Consider the following 19,796-nt stretch of genomic DNA (forward strand, 5'->3'; position numbering starts at 1 on the left):
GATTTCTCAGACTTACTGTTGTCATTCCAGAGAAGTTGGTGTAGTTCTCATAAATAACCACTCTCCTTTTCCATTCATTGTCACGAGTTTACTGAAGAGTTAGTTGAATTTAGTCCATTATAGTTACAAGTACAAGTGGCTTAAATGGGTCTGGGAACAAACACAAGGGACTCTTGGTGAGCGTGCAACTCAAGTGGAGGGCACGGACTTGTGTGGGCATGATGAGGTGCCCGCGCGCCAGTGCTTGCTCTGTGTGCCGTGAGCATCGGTCCACCTGTTCGCGAGAGAACAGAGCATGCAGCTCTGAAGGCAGGCCAGACAGCACCCACTCACATCTGTATCAAGTTTGCAGAGGGGACTGCAAAGGACCACTGCTTCCAAAGCAGCCACAGGCCCAGGAGGAAGAATAACAGGAACACGTGGGCATGTGCTACGGCCCTGGCATTACTCTGTGTACTTGGCAGTCACAATCATCATCCCATTTCACAGACGATAAAACTGAGGCCCAACTTACTAGCTTTCTAATACCACAGCTTGATGTGAAATGCGAAAGTTATCCTTTTGAAAGCACTTATGCCTCAGACAACAACGCTTGCCTCAAATGTCTGCCTTTCATTCTCTTTCACTGTTGGTGCGACCATAAATTGGCGCAATCTCCCCTGAATAGTAATTTGGCAGTAAATACCAAAAGCCTTTGAAATCTGTGTACCCTTTGACCCAGAAAGATATTCACTGCAGTCTTATTTATAATAGTGAAACATTTAAAAACAACCCTAATGTCTGCCACTAGGGAATTGGTTAAATAAAATGAGTACAATCCATACAATAGAATATTCTACCATCTTTAAAGAAGTTAATTTCAAGGGATAGTGCCTGGCACACCAAAAAAACAAAAACAAAAACAAAACAAAACAAAAACCCAAACCCACTGCTATCGAGTCAATTCTGACTCATGATGACCCACTAAAACCAAGAACCAAATCCGCTGCCATCGAGTCGACTCCGACTCATAGCGACCCTATAGGACAGAGTAGAACTGCTCCATAGGGTTTTCAAGGAGCGGCTGGTGGATTCAAACTACTGGCCTTTTTGGTTAGCAGCCAAGCTTTTTAACCACTGTGCCACCAGGGCTCCATGGTGACCCACAGTCGGTGCTGACGGGGAGAGAGAGCCTTCCATGTGAGCCAGCACTCTGATTTCAGACTTCTAGACTCAAACTGTGAGAAAATAAATTTCTGTTTTTTTTTTTCCGTTTAGCCAGAATGGTGATCCACCAAAAAAAAAAAAAAAAAAAAAGAAAAGAAAAACAAACCAAACGTGTTGCCGTCAAGTCGATTCCGACTCATAGCCACCCTACAGGACAGAGTAGAACTGCCCCATAGGGTTTCCAAGGAGTGCCTGGTGGATTCGAACTGCCAACCCACAGTCAGTGCTAAATAAAAAATTGCTTAATCCGTAGATGAATAGTCATCAAAATTTGTAGTAATTTTTAAAGCTGCTACAGTGCCTTTATCCAATCTTTGTTTAAAAAAAAAACAACAGAGGTCAAAGAGGTCAAGTAACTTGCCCAAAGTTACACAGCTCGGAGGTGGGGAAGCTGTGATTTGAACTGGGCAACCTGACTCCAGGGAGCCTATGCTTAACCACCGCCTGAGTTATCTGGTGCTATTATAACAGAAATACCATAAGTGGATGGCTTTAGCAAACAAATTTATTTTCTCACAGTTTAGGAGTCTAGAAACCCAAGTTCAGAGCACTGGCTTGTGGGGAAAGCTCTCTCTCTCTCTCTCTCTGTTCTCTCTCTTGGCTCTTGAGGAAGGGCCTTGTCAATCAGGACAGCCTCTTCTCAGCTTTGTCCGTAGGCAGGCCTCTCTTTGGCCCTCAGCCCGGCCTCTGCCCTGCTCGGGTAAGTGTTACAAAGCTCTTTAGCTCTGCCAACAAGTGCCCAGAGGCACCCCACTCCGCCAGGAAGCTTCCTGCCCGAAGGCTCCCGTGCCATCTCGTGCAGGTCTCCTGGTTCTGCTGCTGCCATTTCTCTGCCGCTGCTTCTTGCCATCTTGCGCCATCTGCAATGTTACAGCTCTCTGTGTCTCCTGGTTCCAGGAGGTTCTCAGTGCAGGGACCCTGGATCCAAAGGATGCACTTTGCTCCCATCTCTTCTTGGTGGTATTGAGGTCCCTATCTATGCGTGCTTCTCTCTCCTTTTATCTCTTGTGAGATAAAAGGTAAGGCAGGCCACACCCCAGGGAAATTCCCCTTACATGGATCAGGGCTGTGACCTGAGTAAGGGTATTGCATCCCACCCTAATCCTCATTAACATGACTTAATCCTGCTTCATTAACATAACAGACAGCTCACTCCCAAAAGGGACTGTAACCACAGGCGTTGTTGTTTGGTGCAAGTCGGTTCCAACTCGTAGAAACGCTATGTACAACGGGACGAAACATTGCCCGGTCCTGTGCCGTGCTCACAATCATGAGGCTTGAGCCCATTGTTGCAGCCACCATGTCAGTCCATCTTGTTGAGGGTCTTCCTCTTTTTCACTGACCTTCTACTCTACCAAGCATGATGTCCTCCTCCAGGGACTGATCCCTCCTGACAACATGTCCAATAGAGGCTAGGATTTACAAATCACAAAATGGAGGATAATCCAATCACAAAATGAAGGACAGGCACACAATACTGGAAATCATGGCCTAGCCAAGTTGACACATATTTTTGGGGAACACAATTCAATCCATGACAATCATTATGCCATACTGATCAGGTGCCTGCTGCCACAAACTCTCAGTGAGTATTATGGCCCGAGCCACCCTCTCGGGAAGGGGGTTGACAGGCCAACACAGCATCCTGAACCACACCTGGCCTCCTTCCACAGGCTGTGCTTGGCTGCTCCCTTTGCCCCTCTCCTGGATGACCGGGGTGTGCATGGCGCCAGCTCTCAGTGCCACGAGCCTGGACTCATGGCCACCAGGTAAAGGGGGGCAACTTTGGGCAACCAAGCCCATTGCAGACAGGCTTCTGGGCTCAGCCTTGGCTCCAAGGCCCCAGGATCCCCTTGCTTTTCTCAGCTCTCTGCTCCCTTCCCATCAGGTGACAACAGCAGGGCAGGGAGGGACCCTGGCTGGCACTGGACCATCCACCAGGGGCAGTGGGGGCAGGAGGGACAGGTTGGGCCCTGAGGTGTCAGTGGGACCAGTGGCTTTGGGAGATGGATCATGGGAAGTGTCCCTGCTTGGGGGGGGGGGGGGGGAGAGGGTCGCAGGGAGCGTCTCCTGTAGGGACTACAGCCCAGCAACCAGGAGCCAGCGAGAGGAACCCGGAGGACAGCCAGTCAGCACTAGAGGGCTTGGTCCTAGGAGGCAGGTGGCTGGGGAGGGCTGTCAAGGTCAAGGCCTCTGCCCTATTTCATCCACCAACCCACTCAGCCTCACTGGAGCAGCCGTTTTGCTGTGGGTGCGTGGGGCAGTTAGTAAGCCCTAGGAAGAACGATCTTCCGGGGCTCCCACAGGACCCCCACGAGGTAGGTCAGGTGAGGATACTGTAACTGAAAACCAGGAGGAGACATCTCCAGGGACCCCGAGTTGGTCAGGGGCAGTGCTAAGGCCAGGTTCTGGGCTCACATGACATTATCACATGCAGTGGCGTCCATGCCACACCTGTGCCAGGACTGAGCAGCCAGCCTTTGCTGGAAGACATAGGCCCGTCCCCCGTTGCCTGTGAGAAGACAGTGGGGAAGGGAAGGTCTGGGCCAGCAGCCCCCTTGGGCACGAGGCCTCAGCAGGCTGTGCGCTTCCCTCCCTCAGCTCCAGTGCACCTTCGGCCTCTGCTGGCCCAGCTGAAGGGAAGAGCATGCAGCCCGAAGATCTGGAGGACACCAAGGCAGATGAGAAGGGGTAAGGCAGCAGCGGCCCGATGAGCTTCTGGGGTGGAAGGGCAGCTCGGGTGTAAGGAACGTGAGGCCGCCAGCCTGTCAGCTGCCCGAGCACATGGCTTTCTGCCGCACGGAAGAACCAGAGCAGCCCCTGCCTTCCCTGGGCGCCCGGTCGGTGGGGAAGCAGAGGCCAGTGCAGAGTAGAGCACAGCCGGTGGGTGCTGTGGGAGGGCCTGCGCTGAGAGCACAAGCGGCACTGCCTGGGAAGAGAGGGCAGGGCGGCTTCATGCGGGCGGTGGCCTCTGAGCCGAATCTCGAACAAGGTGCTGCACGGGCGCTGTAAGTACTGAACGTGGCTGGTGCTGAGGGTCCTCACGGGAGAGGTGGGCAGGGGCTGATGGCCTTTTGCACCACAATGAGAATGAACTCTGGAGTGCCTACTGTGTGTGCAGCTGTGTGCACACATTGTCGCATTCAGCCCTCCCCACAATCCCACGAGGTTCACACCGGAGTAGAATGAAGAACAAAGCCCTGGAACCCAGGTCTCGCCACCAGCAAAGGAACAACAGTGCTCTTGAGGAAACAGCCCGGGGGCTGAGACAGATGGGCTGAGGAGGGCTACTGCTCAGGTGGGGGTGGCACAGGTGAACTCCTCGTAGGGAAGAGAAGGCGCCAGACTCAAGAACAAGCAGGGAGGAGAGCTGCAGATGAAGGAGCTGCAAACCACAGAACCTTAGCCTGTTCCAAAGCACAGAGCACCAGCGCCCGGCTGGCGAGGGGTGTAGATGCAACTGGACCTTGGTAAGCCAGAATCAGAGTTGGGATTTTGTCCCAAGTTTTAAGCCAAAGAGGAACATGGTCTGATGTAGCTTTGCATTTTCCCACTGCAGTGCGGCGGCTTTTTTATATTGTTACCCGACTCAACCGGGATGATGCGCCATCCCCGCGTATCTCTAAGGTATGAGGCCCTATTATATGACTTCTTTCTGATTGCACTGACAGTTAACCGTCAGAATGAAAACAATAGTTAACACCTGGTCCGCTGGTGGAATTCTCTCCTTCCATGAGGGAGACCTGGATTCCATTTCCAGCCAGTGCACCTAATGCGCAGCTACCACCCGTCCGTCAGTGGAGGCTTGTGTGCTGCTATGATGCTGAACAGGTTTCAGCAGAGCTTCCAGACTGAGATGGACCAGGAAGAAAGGCCTGGAGATCTACTTCCTAAAATCAACCAATGAAAACTCTACGGAGCACAATGGTCCGATCTCGTTGTGCATGGGGTCTCCGTAAGTCGGGGGCTGACTCAATGGCAGCTAACGGCAACACAGTGTGCTGTGCTAGGTGCTCTGTGTACGCTACCACAGTCTCCCTAACAATCCTGTGAAATGAGGACACAAAAGCATAGGAAGGTTAAGTGACTGGTCTGCAGCCTTACAAGTGGCAGAGCTGAGTCCCGAGGCAAGAGGCTTGAAGAACCTCAAGAGGAACTAAAAAAGCTAGTGCGTGAAATCTGAACCAGTAACTGCCAGCTGGTTAGTGTGCAAAGCACGCCTCTGCAGGATCTCATTGATCCTCGCCAAACCCTGGGAAGGACTGGGTTCTTATTATACAATCTGACAGAGGAGGGAACTGAGGGATGCACTCCTTGTGAGAGTGCAGAAGTGGCCAACTCTAGAACACAGGCTCGGAAGCACTTTGTGTTAATGTTTAAAAGTTTGCAAAATCAATACAAACTTTCTTGGCCACAGTGTTTCACAGCCCTGGCTGCACCTGAGAATCACCCAGGGAAATATTTTTGAAACAAAGGAAAAAGGAGCTTCCCGAGCCCCACACCAGATTCCGATGTTATTGTCCTGGGCTGGGGCTCCACCGTCCATGTCTTTTTTACAGCCCGTTTATTCTCAGGTCCAGTCCAGGTGCATTGTTGGAGGGCAGTGGTTCTGATCCAGGGTCGATCCTCTGGGGACATTTGGCAATGTCTGAGGACATTTTTGTCAGGACTTGGGTGTTGATACAGGCACCATGGACTGCCAGCAGAACAAACAAGTCTGTCCTGGAAGAAGTACAGCCAAAATGCTCCCTAGAGGGGAGGATGGCGAGACAACGTTTCACATACTTTGGACATGTTATCAGGAAGGACCAGTCCCTGGAGAAGGACATCATGCTTGGTAAAGTAGACGGTCAGTGAAAAAGAGGAAGACCCTCAACGAGATGGATTGACACAGTGGCTGCAACAATGGGCTCAAACAACAATGATTGTGAGGATGGAGCAGGACTGGGCAGTGTTTCGTTCCGTTGTACATTGGGTCGCTGGGAGTCGGAACCAACTCCAGGCACCTGACAACAACGCAGGCATCTAGTGGGTGAAGAGCAGGGATGCTGTTAAACATCCTACAGTACAGAGCGCAGGCCCCACGACACGGAATTATTTGGCTTGAGTCAGTAGTCGCGAGGTGGAGAAACTCTGTTCTAGAGCTTTCACGATCTCTGGGGGAATGGGGTGGACGCAAACGGTTCCACTAGCTTCGCAGGCTGCGGGTAGGGAGCACAGAACGTGTGCGCCTGCGCGCGCGTAGACCTGGCGCCTGCTCGCCCTGCAGATTCGCGCCAGGTGCCCATCCTGTGTGCGCCTGCGCGCGAGTGCGGTTTCCACGGACCTGTGGCCGTCGTGTGTGCGCCTGCGCGGGCCGCCATTTCCTCAGCCGCGGGCTTGGCGCGTTGCCCGCCGGGAAATGCGACGGTCAATACAACGAAATGGCCGTCCCTGGCGCGAACGGCTTCCATGGCGCTTCTCCTGCAGCCGTGCCCGCGCCGGCCGCCAGATAGCGCGCCAGGATCACAAATGAGCCCGCCCCCCCCCCCCCCCGGCCCCGCCCTGGGTGCCCACTGCCCCTCCCTCGCCTCCCGGTCCGGGCATCGCGGCGCCTCCCTTGACCACGTGTGCAGAGTCGCCCCCAGCCCGCGCCCTAAAAGGGCTCCTGCAGGCTGCCTCTTGGACCAAGGCTGGTCCGAGACCGGTCCGCGAGCTGTCCGGAGCGGGGGTGTGGACGTGCGGGGAGCGCAGCCGGCCGGGACCCGGGCGGGCGGTGAGACCCAGTGATGGCGACAATGCTGGAGGGGGGCGAGGACCGCGGGGACGGATGGCCAGACCCTGCGGAGCGGGCAGCCTTGCCCTACTGGGTTACAAAGCAAGGTCAACTGTCCCAAACTCTCTGGACGCTGGCCTACTCCTCCTTGGTCTTGTGCCATCACACACATAGAGAGATGCAGTATGTGTAGTGGTTAAGGCGTGGGCCCAGGGTCTTGGGTTCAAATCCAAGCTCTGTCACTTAAACTAGCTCTGTGGCCTTGGGCATGTTACTCAACTCCTTTGTGCCTCGGTTTCCTCACCTGTAAACTAGTGGCAAAACCAGCACCATCGAGATGCCTGCTTCCCCCAAACTGTTCAAGGACACTGGGGATTTAATGGTCTAGATAGCCTGTCCTTTCCCCGCTAAACTTTATTAGATTTTTACATCTAAAACACATGCGGTTTTCCTCCTTGCTATGTTGCAAAGTCATTGCTTTTCTGGTTAACGTTCTGCGTGAGGAGCAGGTGACCTTTGGACACATTTACTCACTGCTGGCAGGGTCGTCACCCAGTGGAGGAATGTACTGAGAGCAGGAAGAGGGCCGTTCTCGTCCTGCAGAGAGTGTGGTTGTGTCGGGAGTCAGCAGTGGCTGGAGTGAGCTCCTGGCTCCTTGAGCTGGGTACAGCCGGAAAGCAGGCTTCACATAAACCAGCTCTCGGATGGTCCTGGGGCTACTGGAATGGATGACCACACACTGTGTGGCTTAGGACAACAGAAATCGATTCCCTCCCAGTTCTAGAGGCCAGAAGTCTGAAATCAAGGTGTCGGCAGCGCTGTGCTCCCTCTGTGTTTCTCTGTGTGCTCATATCTTGTAGCTGTATCTTCACACAGTATCTTCCCCATGTGTGACTCTCTGCTCTCCCCTTCCATATGACACCACTCAAGAGGGCTCAGGATTAGAGCTCACCCTTTGATTCTGTTCACCGATAACTTCTGCAAAGAAAAACCTGATTTGCCCAAACAAAGTCACATTCACAAGTACAGGGTTTAGGACTTCAACAGATCTTTTGGGAAGACACAATTCAATCCACAATTCAGGATCTTGGTTAGGACAACCTCTACCACCGTACTTCTGCAGAGGACATGGGGTGGCGGCGGGACCCTGATTAAGTCCATGGTACAGGTAGGTCAGGGCCACCGGAGTCAAGGGCCACACTCTGGAGGCCTTCTAGGTTTGTCTTGAGCATCATGCTGCTGAGGGCCGGTGTTTTGTGGGCAGCCCACTGGTGGTGTCTGGGTGGAAGCAGTACAGGGGCAGGACGCTGATGGGGTGTTCCCCACAGTTATCGGGGTGTCACACCCACTTGCCTGCAGTTCTGCCCAGGCAGCTGGAGGTGACAATCAGTTTGTTGTGCCAGCTGGGATATTTGGTTTCCTGGACGTGAGGGTGAAGAGTCGCACTGCTTTCAGGGGAGACTTGGGAAAGTGTGGCTGCTGCGCCCCTTGTTATTGCAGCTTGAAGGCAGGGATGCTTCCATGAAAACAGTCCCAGCTGGCAGGAGCTGCTTGTGTGGTCTTGCTGCAGGGTGCTCCCCACCCCAGCGATTAGAGGCAGTCCTCTTACTGATGATACTGGGAGAATTGAGTTCAGGGTGAACCAGGGTCGAGGTGATGGGGAACTTGATTATCATTTTTCTGCAGTGTTGGCCTTGTGATACCAAGAACCAGACCCCATCTTTGCCCCTGACCCAGTGGATGTAGGACACTGGTGTTCGAGGCCACCAGGCAGGCGCCCTATCTCACAGAAAGCAGTGCCTCAGCACTCGGGGTAGGGGTGGGGGTGGGGGGGCTGCAGGTGTAGGCTCGGCCAGCAGCCTTTCCTCTCTCCTGTGGTAGCAGCTGCGAGAGTAGGGTGCAGAGGTGAAGCGAGGCTTACAGGAGCCGCACCATGGCTGGGGAGGGAGGACAATCCTGAGAGCTTGCTGCCCAGGACAGTGGGGGCCAATTCTTGCTTGCCGATTAATGGGGGAGCATCAGAGACCCAGTCTCAATCTAGGATGTGTGGAGACTGCCTTTGTCAGGAGGTAGCGGTGCCCGGGTCCTCCAAGGAGGAGACGGCTGCCTGCTCGTGGGGTGGGGCTGTGCCTGGGTGCTCTCTGCCTCACCCTCACAGAGACGGTCCCTCCGTGCACCCGGGAGGTGCACAGACAGTGTGGGGTGGGGAAGTAAGGCGAGGTCCCACGGCACTTGCTCCCTAAGGGTGTTTGTCCTTCCTCAGTGCCTTCTCTGGGTATGAAGAACAGAAAGACACCACCAAGCCCGGAGAGGCCTGGCAGGAATGGCCCGCAGCCCTGAGAGGAAGTCAAGGAGAGCCAGCTGCCCCCAGTCCGCAGCCCACAGACACCAGCGGCCCGGAGGAGCCGAGCAGCCCCCGGAGACCCGAGCAGCTCATTGAACTGGAGGGTCACTCTGGCAGGTGAGGACTGGGGTCATGGGTGGCCGGGATTGTTGCCAGGGGCCGCAGCCGGGTGTGGACTGCTTTTCCCCACTGTCATGCCAATGCTGGATGATCCGCACCCTGTCGTGGGTCACTCCCTGAGCTTGGAGCAGTGGTGGAGCTGGGGCAGGGGCCTGTGAGGAGAGCCGGGGTCTGTCCCCAGGTGTAAGAGGCCCTGGCCCATTCCTGACACCAGGCAGGAGGGAGACACTGGCTCCCGGGGTATATGTCTACTACAGGGTGGCACTCAGGTAAACCATTGCCATTGAGTCGATTTGGACTCATAGCGACCCTATAGGACAGCATAGAACTACCCCACAGGGTTTCCGAGGGGTGGCTGGTGGATTCGAACTGCTGATCTTTCTGTTAGCTGCTGAGCTCTTAACCACTGCGCCACTAGGGCTCCCGGCGTCCAGGTAGGTGAGGGCTATTTGTGGTAGAAATGGCTGTTGGCTGAGGATGACGGGGTGTGAGAGCACAAGTGGGAGAGAGTGACAGCGTGAAGCTGAGAAAGAGAGGTGAGGGTGACAGTGGCCGTGATGCTGTGGCTGCCAGTGTGTCAGTGTGTGTGAGCGAGACGACAAGCGCCTGTGCGACCGTGATGGGAGGGGACTGTGGGGTGTGGGGTGAGGTTTTAAAGTCAGAGCTCTCCTGAAGGCAGCTGGCCCACTGGCCGGGACCTTGCGTGTCCCATACGGACACAAGAGCAGAGACTTAAAATACAGGGGCTTGTACTGTTCGGTGATTCCCGTGAGAGCTAATGGAAGCTCTGAGCACTTCTGCAGATAAAAGCAGGGTCTACTGCTAGGAGACAGCCCAGGAGGTGGTGGGGTCAGGCGGCTGGTCCGCTGTGGCCAGCAGGTGGCAGGTACCTATGGCGCCTCTTCAGGGATAAAATAAAATGAAATGAAAATGCTGATGGCCGTGGGGCTTCTCCTAGCACAGAGGCTCCAAAATTAGGTAGGTCACAGGCTATGTTTAGGGCCAGGCTCACCTGTTATATAGCAGGTTTTCTTAAGAGGAAACCCTGGTGTCCTAGTGGTTAAGAGCTACGGCTGCTAACCAAAAGGTCGGCAGTTCAAATCCACCAGGTGCTCCTTGAAAACTCTATGGGGCAGTTCTACCCTGTCGTATAGGGTTGCTATGAGTCGGAATCCACTTGACGGCAACGGGTTTGTTTGTTTGTTTTTGGTCTTATTTAAGAATATCCAACCCATCTGGCTTAGTCTCCTAGTGCTGCTGTAACAGAAATACCATGAGTAGAAATGTACCGTGTCACAGTTCAGGAGGCTGGAGGTTGGAATCCAGGGTGTGGCTCTTCTTTGTCTATTTCGGCTTCTAGTAACTGCCAGCAATACTTGGAGTTCCTGGGCTTGTGGGTGGGTCCTCACATGGTGTCTGTCTTCCCCCTGTGTGTGCCTCTGTGTCTCTTCTGCTCTTTTTATAACTCAGATCGATTAGGTTTAGAATCCAGCCTACACTGGTATGACCTCATTAACATAACAAAAGAAATCCCTATTTCCAAACAGGGTCACAGCCATGGGTACAGGGGCCATATTTAGGGGATACACAATTCAGTCCATTACAGAGAGGAATGATGCGTCGCTTGTCAGGCTGGGAGCAGGAAGTGCACGGGCCCAGCTCAGCCCCAACTCTCCCCATCTTTGGAAGCCAACATGTGTGCGGAGCACGCATTCTCTGCTTCTCTCCACAAGCTCCCAGGGACAGCTCCACACGTGATGTCACCACTGGTTGCCAGGGGAATTAAGCACATGCTGTGTGGCTCCACTGGCTCAGGCGATTCTCAGGATAAGCTGATGAGGGGGCCCGTTGCTCGGGCCTGGGGGCAGCTAAAGTTCAAGGGCCTGCGGGGAGGAGTGACGTCTGACTAAAGTTTGGTCAAACTGAGGCAGAGGGTTTCTGGCTGGAGACTCTGAGGAACAAGGGGTAGGGTCAGCAGGCTTGCCTACATATAATGCCAACGGGTAGCCTCATGGGCCTCTGCCCCTCCCTAAACTCGGCATGCCCCAAGCCAAACTCAGTATCTGTCTTAGTTTCTTAGTGTTGCTATAGTAGAAATACCACAAGTGGGTGGCTTTAATGTACAGAAACTTATTTTCTCACGGTTTAGTGGGCTAGAAGTCCAAATTCAGGGCACCGGCTCCAGGGGAAGGCTTTCTTTTTCTGTCAGCTCTGGGGGAAGGTCTTCGTCTCTTTCAGCTTCTGTTCCTCGGTTCCTTGGTGATCTTCACCGGGCGTGTATCCTCCTCCCCTCCGTTTGTGCTTGCTTCTCTGCACCTTATCTGCTTAAAACACCCTACACTGAGATGGCCTCTTTAACGTAACAGAGAAAACCCTATTTCCAAATGGGATCACATCCGCAAGTATAGGGTTTCGGATTTACAACACATAATTTTGGGGGGGGGGCACAATTCAATCCATGACAGCATCTTTCCCAACACACTGTCTCACCAAAAACAACAAAATAACAAACAAAACCAATTCATGAATAAATGAATTTTGCATCTCTGTGTCCGTTATCTCAACAAATGGCATCACCGTATTCACCCAAACTCGCAAGCAGGGGGGTAGAAGAAGATAATGAGTTATGTTTGGGACACGTTGAGTGTGAGACACCTATGACATATGTACGGGGCAAGGTCCAGGAGGCAGATGAATGGACTAATGGGACCGGAGCTTAGGATGTGTGTCGGTGGTAACCGAAGCCATGGGAAAGAGTAAAATTGCTCAGGGAGTATGCGCAAAGTGAGAAGAGACGAAGAGGACATTGGAATCCTAAAGCAACACCCATATTAAGAGGTAGGGCAGAACAAGAGATGAGTGAATGGCCAGAGAGGTAGGAGGCCAACCAGAAGTGTGCTTCCTTGAAGAAAAAAGGAAAGGTTCAAGGAGGGAGAGTAGCCAACTGTAGCAGCTAACTCGATTTGGCTAAAAGAATGTCTAGAGGAATGTGATCTGTAAAGTGACTGGGGCCCCCATGAGAAGTACAGAAGCTGAGAGTTGGCATTTGTCAGCTTTTATAGCATTTTACCATTGCCAGGACATCCAAGCCTGTGGTCAGTAGACTCATCGGGGTGAGCAGGGTAGCAGCGAGTTTGGGTGTTGTCGTGCGGGAGCTGCGTGTAGGAAAAAATAGCGGCCCCAGATGGATGGAGGAGGGGAAGTCCTCCGGCATAGACAGTTTGAGGAGCTGTAGCAACTTCAGTGGAGCGTTGATGGAGAGAAGGGGACGAGGAAGTGACAAGAATGAGTACAGACAGCTCTCTGAAGCAGTTTGGCTGTTGGAGGGGCAGCAGATGGATGAGAGCAGTGGCTGGAGGAGCGCTGGAGCTGAGAAAAGCTCACTTGTTTTAAATGGGACGTGTAAATACTGAGTCTCGCCCCTGCTCCCACCCCCATCTATTCCCAAGGGTCAGGACTGCAGGGTCTTTTGTGTAAAGGCTGTCACGTGATAGGTGGGGGGCCGAGTTCGATCCTGACGGCCTATTTTCAGCTGCAAGCCGACCACCCATATCCCAGCTTTTTCAGCTGTAAAAAGGGGATGGGAGTGCTACTGCCTCATAATAATAGTGACTACTTCACAATAAAGAAGATTGGGAGGTCCTAGCTGCCAAAACAAACAAACAAAGCCCTTGCCGTCGAGTCGATTTCTACTCATAGCCCAAAGGCGCCAAAAAAGGTTTGCGCCTGCGCGGGTGTAGTCCGGGCGCGTGCGCTCCCGCCAGATTCGCGCCAGGTTTGCGCAGATGCCCATCCTGTGTGCGCCAGAATCGAATGTTGTGCGCCTGCGCGCTTGTGCGATTCCAGCAGCCGCGGGCTGGGCCGCAGTGCCCGCCGGGAAATGCGATGGTTAAACGCGCGAAATGGCCTTCCCGGGCGAGATTGGTTTCCACGGAGCTTTTCCTGCCGCTGCCCGTACGGGCCGCCAGATGGCGTGCCAGGATCACAAATGATCCCGAGCCGCTCTTCAGGCCCCGCCCGTCTGGGGATTTCTGGTTTTCATGGTGTTCTCCCCTTTTTCGGGTCACCGCCCCTTTAAGACTCTAGTGAACACGACAGTTCTCCCAGACAATGTCCACTCTGCACGCACTCCCTCCCCACCCTCCCCAGGCCGCCAGTGCAGCCTGGGGGAGAAGTGCCTTTCCAGAGAGCTGGGCCCCACTGCACTCATAGGGTTTCTGACGCCACGGCCAGAAGACGGGGCTTGGGTCATTCTAGGCAGGGCGATGGGCAGGGGGTAGGGAAGGCCTGGGGACAGGAGGAATGGGAGTGGGAGGAGGGGGACTGTGTTTCCAGTCAAGCAAAGAGCTTGTCTGTAACAACCGCATTGAAGTCTTCAGGCGCACTTGGAGACTGCCTTTGTCAGGAGGAAGCGGTGCCCGGGTCCTCCAAGGAGGAGTTGGCTGCCTGCTTGTGGGGTGGGGCTGTGCTTGGGTTCTCTCTCACTGTAAGGGAGACAGTCCCTCCGTGCACCCAGGAGGTGACAGTGTGGGATGGGGAAGTAAGGCTTGGTCCCACGGCACTTGCTTCATAAGGGTGTTTGTCCTTTCTCCTTCCTCAGTGCCTTCTCTGGGTATGTAGAACAGAAAGACACCACCAAGGCCAGAGAGGCCTGGCAGGAATGGCCCGCAGCCCTGAGAGGGAGTCAAGGAGAGCCAGCTGCCCCCAGTCCGCAGCCCACAGATGACAGCGGCCCCGAGGGACCGAGCAGCCCCCGAGTACCCGAGCAGCTCATTGAACTGGAGGGCCACTCTAGCAGGTGAGGACTGGGGGGCGCGGGTGGCCGGGATTGTTGCCGGGGCTGGGCATGCCCAGTACCCTCTGCAGGTGTGAGTGGCAGAGCAGAAATGACCATCCCAGCACTAGGAGTGGGCTCGGAGCCACGTGCCCAGGTAGTGCAGGCAGGCACGAGAGGACGGCAGAGTCGTGTTGGCTGGCAGCTGGTTGGAGCCAGAAGGCTTGCGTGGGGAGAGGGCCACAGGGTGGCGTTACCATTCGTGGAGGTCAGAGGTCCCTCTTTGAGAAGCAAGCATGCCCTGGTGTGAATGGGATTTGCTGTGGGGGTAAAGACTACCGTTGGATGAGCTTGCGCACCCTTACCCCGGCTAAGCACGGCCCCAGTGCCCCTAGGGCAGTCAGGGCTGTGTGCTCTGCTAGACGGTTGTAGAGGACCACTAGCTGGAGGTCCTGGGGGTTTCTGACGATGATGGTGGTGGTTTTGGTAAGATGTTTTACAGTCTCAGGTACTTTCTGGAGCAGAACATGGAAGATGCGGGGGTTCTGGCAGCTTCTAGTGGCCCCCGCGGCCTGGCCGTGCAGGGGCAGCGGATCCTAGGGCGGGGCTGTGGCTGTGAGAGGCTGGCAGCAGCAGCCTGGGGAAACAGCTGAGGGTTTTCTGGGAAAGGTCAATGACAATGTTGGCTCACCACCTTGTCAGAGAACCCAGTGCTCGAGACCCCGACTGGTGTGGCACTGGGGTGGGAGGAGAACAATCAAGGTCTGGTATGTGCGTCACTTTCTAAAACCTCGTCACATGCAGCGGACTGGCCTGCAGTGCCCCTGAATGTGCCTTTGCAGATAACACCACCTCCTCCCCAGGAAGGATCCGCCCCCTTCCTCCAATCTCCAGAGTGTGCTCCTGTGGCACAGGGTAGCTGGGTGCATTGAGGCGGGAGGGCTTTCTGGAGGAGGAGGTGGTGCTGCCTGCATGTTACCTGTTGCCGTCAAGTGGATTCTGACTCAAAGTGACCCTATAGGACAGAGTAGAACTGCCCCATAGGGTATCCAAGGAGCACCTGGTGAATTTGAACCGCCAACCTTTTGGTTAGCAGTCGTTAACCACTATGCCACCAGAAGCCAAAATCAGTCTAGGGCTGACTCAAACGTAGCGTGCCCTGCAGTGCTGGCCTAAGGCCACTGGAGGGCAGGCAGGCCTGAGCTGGCAGGTACAGGGGGCAGTCAGTGGTGGTGCTCAATGGAGGCCCTAATGGGTGGTGGGCAGCTGTGGCCACTTTTGGTGTGGGACTTGCAGTCGGGAGTAGGATAAGCAAGTGCAAGGAAGGGCATGGCCGCTGAAAGGCCTTGTGGGTGCGCTGGGAGGTTGAGTCCATCCTGAGGGCCGTGTGGGGTGGCCGAGGAGTGGCTGTTCAGAAAGTCATAATCCCCATCAAGTCCCCGCCTGTGCCTGCCTTCCTCCGTGATGCCTAAATTCAGCCAGCCGTCTGCTTTTTAGCCTTGTGTTCTCCAGAGAGTTCTCTGGCAGCTGGGATGGGGTGATCCTAGGAGGGGATTGTCCCATCCAGTCAGGAGGGGGGCTGAGTCTTCCCACGTTACACCCAGAGTACAGTGGTCCAGTGCCTCTCCTGACTGGTACGTCCCAGGGTGACCCCATGGTTCCACTTGAGCCCAGTGAATCAGGGACCAGGGAAGGAGTTCTGGGTGGAGACTGGAAGACTGGGTCTTGTCACTGACTCCCTGCAAAAAGAGGGTCCGTTCTCTGGCCTCTGATGAGCCTTCAAGGCCAAGTCCATTAGCTCCCAGTAGCCCGTTGGCTCGGGCTCAGGTGCGGTCCTAGGCCCCCCAGCACAGACTCCTGTTTGTGGCCCTAGATGCAGCTCCTCGGACCCCTCCCCGTCCCAAGGAAGAAGCTGACGTGGCACTTTCTAGGGCATGGATGGATGTTGGCACTGCCATCAGAGAGCCTCACTGATATTCCTGGGGAGCGGGCCTGGGAAGCCGCTGAATGCCCCTCTCTCCCCTCACCTCTCAGAGAAGAGGTGGTTAGTCTCTACAGGAAGTGATGGCCTTGCAGGGAGGCTACCGGGTGGGGAGGGTCAGCATAGAAGGGGGCTGCTCTTGTCCACAGGCAGCCCGGGACTGTCTAGGCCTCTGGAGGTCAGGAGTGAGAAGGGAGAGGTCACACTGGAGGTGGAGATCTTGCAGGGAAGGCCCAGAAGGGGAGGACCCCCAGCCTTGGATTGAGGCCTGGAGGACAGACTCATCTCGGGTGGGTGAAGGCAGCCTCGTCTCAGGTGGGGGAGGCAGCGTTGTGTGGAAAGCAAAGTAGAGAGAAGGGAGGGCTGGAGCCCAGAAGCCTGGGGGGAGTTGGGTGCAGGTGGCCTCTTTCGGGGCTCTCAAGTGCTAACCCACGGCTTCGTTTGAGCCCAGGTCCCTAAGAGTGCCAGCAGCCCAGCAGCTGTCGTCCGCGCGGCCTGGGAGCCGGGCCTCGGGCAGCTGCTGTGGGCCAGGCCCTCTCCTCGTGAGCCCTCTGGCTTACCTCCTCGGCTCTGCGCATGCTCTCTCTGCAGCAAAGGCCGCCTCTTCCTGAAGGAGTGCGCGGACGCCGGCGAGGTCTCTTCTGGGAAGCCGTCGTCTTCGCTCTACAGCGGGTAAGGGCACTCCCGATGCCTTCTGTTCCGGGGCCTTCCTCTATCAGGCTGGTGTCGTCCTCCACCCTGCAGCCCCTGAGGAGCTGTCGAGAGGACAGATGATGTCCTCGCCCAGTGAGCGACCAGGTGTTTCCACCTGCTTGCCTCGCTCGGTGCCTCCGAGTGTGGCCACCGTGCCGTTGCCGGCTGCTCCTCTCCGCCGCCACTGCTGCTTGGTGCCCGGCAGCCTTCCTCTTCTCCGGGGACCCTCTTGCGGAACACGGGGCTCCTCCCTTCAGTCCCCCACCCTTCCAGTTCGGCCAGATTGCCACGTTTGAACACACTCTGGACAACAGCTCCTGACGTCTGTGTAACTTGTCACTGGCGGTGTTTTCCACTGCTTGCTCCCTGATACTCCCCACGCTGAGATGGGGCCCTGGGGGATGGTCTTCATGACATCAGCCCCCTGCTAGGGAGAAAACTTTAGTGACAGAAAGGAGCATCCAGCCTCATCACAGACCTGCTTTCCACTGGAGCTGTGACTCCAGTTCAACCCCAGCTCAGCCCGCACCAGCTGGGTCATCTTGGCCAAGATGCTTAACCTCTCTGAGCTTGTTTCTACATCTGTAACTCTTGAGAGTGATTTTTAAAATAGTATTGCTGAGGTAGAGTTCACCTTTTGGAAGTATATAATTCAGTGGTTTTTAGAGTCTTCACAGAGTGAAGTTTCTGCATCCACCACCACCTTTGTCTCATTCCAGCACATTTTATCACCCCAAAAGAAACCCCCGACACATTAGCAGTCCCTCACATCACCACTCCCAGCCCCCGACAAGCTCTAACCTACTTTCCACCCCTCTGGCTTTGTCCCCTCTGGCTTTGTTCAGAGAAGTTTTGACATTAGAAGTAACGTAAGTGAAACCTCTGGCACACCCGTGGTGCCCATTGTCGTAGCCGTCTAGAATCCGTCTCTAGTTGGAGGTTTGAGTCCACCCAGAGGCACTGTGGAAGAAAGACCTGGTGATCTACTTGTGACAAATCAGCCATTGAAAACCCTATGGAGCACAGTTCTACTCTGACTCACGTGGGGTTGCCATGAATTGGACTTGATGGTAATTGGTGTTTAGGAGTCCCTGGGTGGTGCAAAGAGTTAATGAGCTCATCTGCTAACTGAAAGGTTGAAGATTTGAGTCTGCCTAGAGGTGCCTCGGAAGAAAGGCCTGGTCATCTACTTCCAAAAAATCAGCCATTGAAAACCGTATAGGGTGCAGTTCTGCTCTGACACACACGAGGGTGCCATGAGTCGGAGTTGACTCCAAGCAACTGGTTTTGGATTTACTTGTGTGAGAGTCACGTGACCAAACTGCACCCATCTCCTGGTGTCCCGCGAGAATAGCCCCTCCAGACTGGTAGCCCAGGGCTTGCGGCTAGTTAGTCGTCCCTCTCCAGCAGTGGTTTCTGGTTTTAGCTGTTAGTTTTTATTATAAACAGCCGTCTTCGAACGGAATAGGTGCGTCTGCACAGACAGAGAGCAATTGGCGTTGCCTAGGGGTGGGGAGGGAGAGGATCGGAGTGACTGCTTGATAGATCCAGGGCTTCCTTTCAGGGATGGAAAAGTTGTGGAACTAGGTAGAGTTGGTAGCCCCACGGGTATGATGTTAGAATGTTGCCTTCTCTTTTTTCCTATCCCCAGTGCCTGATTGCCGATGGGCTTCTGACAAACGTGGGGAGAAGAGCCCTACCCCTTCCCCACGGGGCAGGGCAGCTGGGATCCTCCTGTCCTAGCCACCCCCAGCCCACCATCTCCCTCACCCTGACAGGGTGCTTCTCTGACGGCAGCATGCCTCCTGGGCATCCGCTCCTGGGACACCACGGCCTGCTCCTGTTGTGAAATTAGCTTCAAAGTCTCCCCTGGCCATTTGGGATAATGTAGGGTGGCTGGCAGCGCCAAGCCCTGTCTCAGCCTTTCGTCACAGGGCTGGTCAGAAAGTGCCGCCGCTCATTACTGGGGTGGTGACCTGGCTCCCCGCTTCTGACCTCCTCACCCCTGTCACTTCCTGCAGTGTCAGCGGCGGAGAGGACGTGTTTGACGCGGTGGAGAAGCCCCCACACGACAACACTCCCTACTCTGAGAGGTGCGTCTTCTTTCTCACCGAAGCGCTAAGGGAGATGTGGCCGCAGGAGAGGCCTGAGGCCAGCAATTAGAATCTAATTGAACCCTTAATCACCTTGCAAATCTGACCAGAAGCAAAACAAACAAAACTACACAGAAGACAGGACATCAGTGGGTAGAGGATCAAGAAAACTGGCTTCGCACCCAGAAGTCAAATGGGGAAAGAAGCACCAGCTCCTGAAGCGCCTAGAGCCGCGGGCGGGCGGGGGCAGGGCCGTGGGTGAGCGGGGGGGGGGGGGGGGGGGGGCGTTTTTTGATGCTGCCACAGTCAGGGTGGTCCTAGCAAAGATGATTTCCCGCTTTAAAATCCTTGGAAGAGCAGAGAAAGGGGCTTTGGAGATTTTGTCACTGATTTCTCAGTGAAAGACACAGGTCTGCTACAATGCAGCCTGCCTGTAGTGGCACGGCAAGCAGATTCCGCGGCTTCTCCTCTGCCTTGGTGACAGAAGTCCTGTGGTGGCTACTAGCAGGCCAAGGGTCAGTTGAGGGGGAGAAAGGAAGGAAGTGAGAGAGTTCGATGCCAGGAATCCCCCCCGGCTCGCAAGGGCAGCCAGGTAGAGGGCCAGGTGGGCCCTGAGCAGCCATGGGTCACTCGGGGAGTTATATCACACAGAGAAAGGTGGGTGGGCGGGGCCTGAGAATTAGCCATTCTAGAGGAGCAGATGGAATGAGGCACCCATTCTCCAAAGGACGGCAGACCAGACTCCCTGGGTGCCTCCCCCTGCCACTCCCGCCCAACTGCAGAAGCACTCCATCCCGAATGAAACATTTTTGATGAACTGCTGGGCTTGC

At 55.0% G+C, this 19,796-nt stretch overlaps 1 protein-coding gene across 1 annotated transcript in view; it reads left to right on the forward strand.

Annotated features, from left to right (window-relative positions):
• The window catches only part of ZNF185 (zinc finger protein 185 with LIM domain), a 38,673-nt gene that overhangs the window by 16,954 nt on the left and 1,923 nt on the right, over nt 1–19,796 (forward strand). The window contains exons 14-19 of the mRNA XM_023725023.1: nt 2,880–2,975; nt 3,808–3,897; nt 9,225–9,422; nt 14,026–14,223; nt 16,772–16,852; nt 18,895–18,966. Coding sequence (XP_023580791.1) covers nt 2,880–2,975; nt 3,808–3,897; nt 9,225–9,422; nt 14,026–14,223; nt 16,772–16,852; nt 18,895–18,966 — 735 coding nt within the window. The remainder of the gene's footprint in view (nt 1–2,879; nt 2,976–3,807; nt 3,898–9,224; nt 9,423–14,025; nt 14,224–16,771; nt 16,853–18,894; nt 18,967–19,796) is intronic.

Source organism: Trichechus manatus, unplaced genomic scaffold (genome assembly GCF_000243295.1).
Source record: "Trichechus manatus latirostris isolate Lorelei unplaced genomic scaffold, TriManLat1.0 scaffold00279, whole genome shotgun sequence".
NCBI classification, from domain to species: Eukaryota; Metazoa; Chordata; class Mammalia; order Sirenia; family Trichechidae; genus Trichechus; species Trichechus manatus.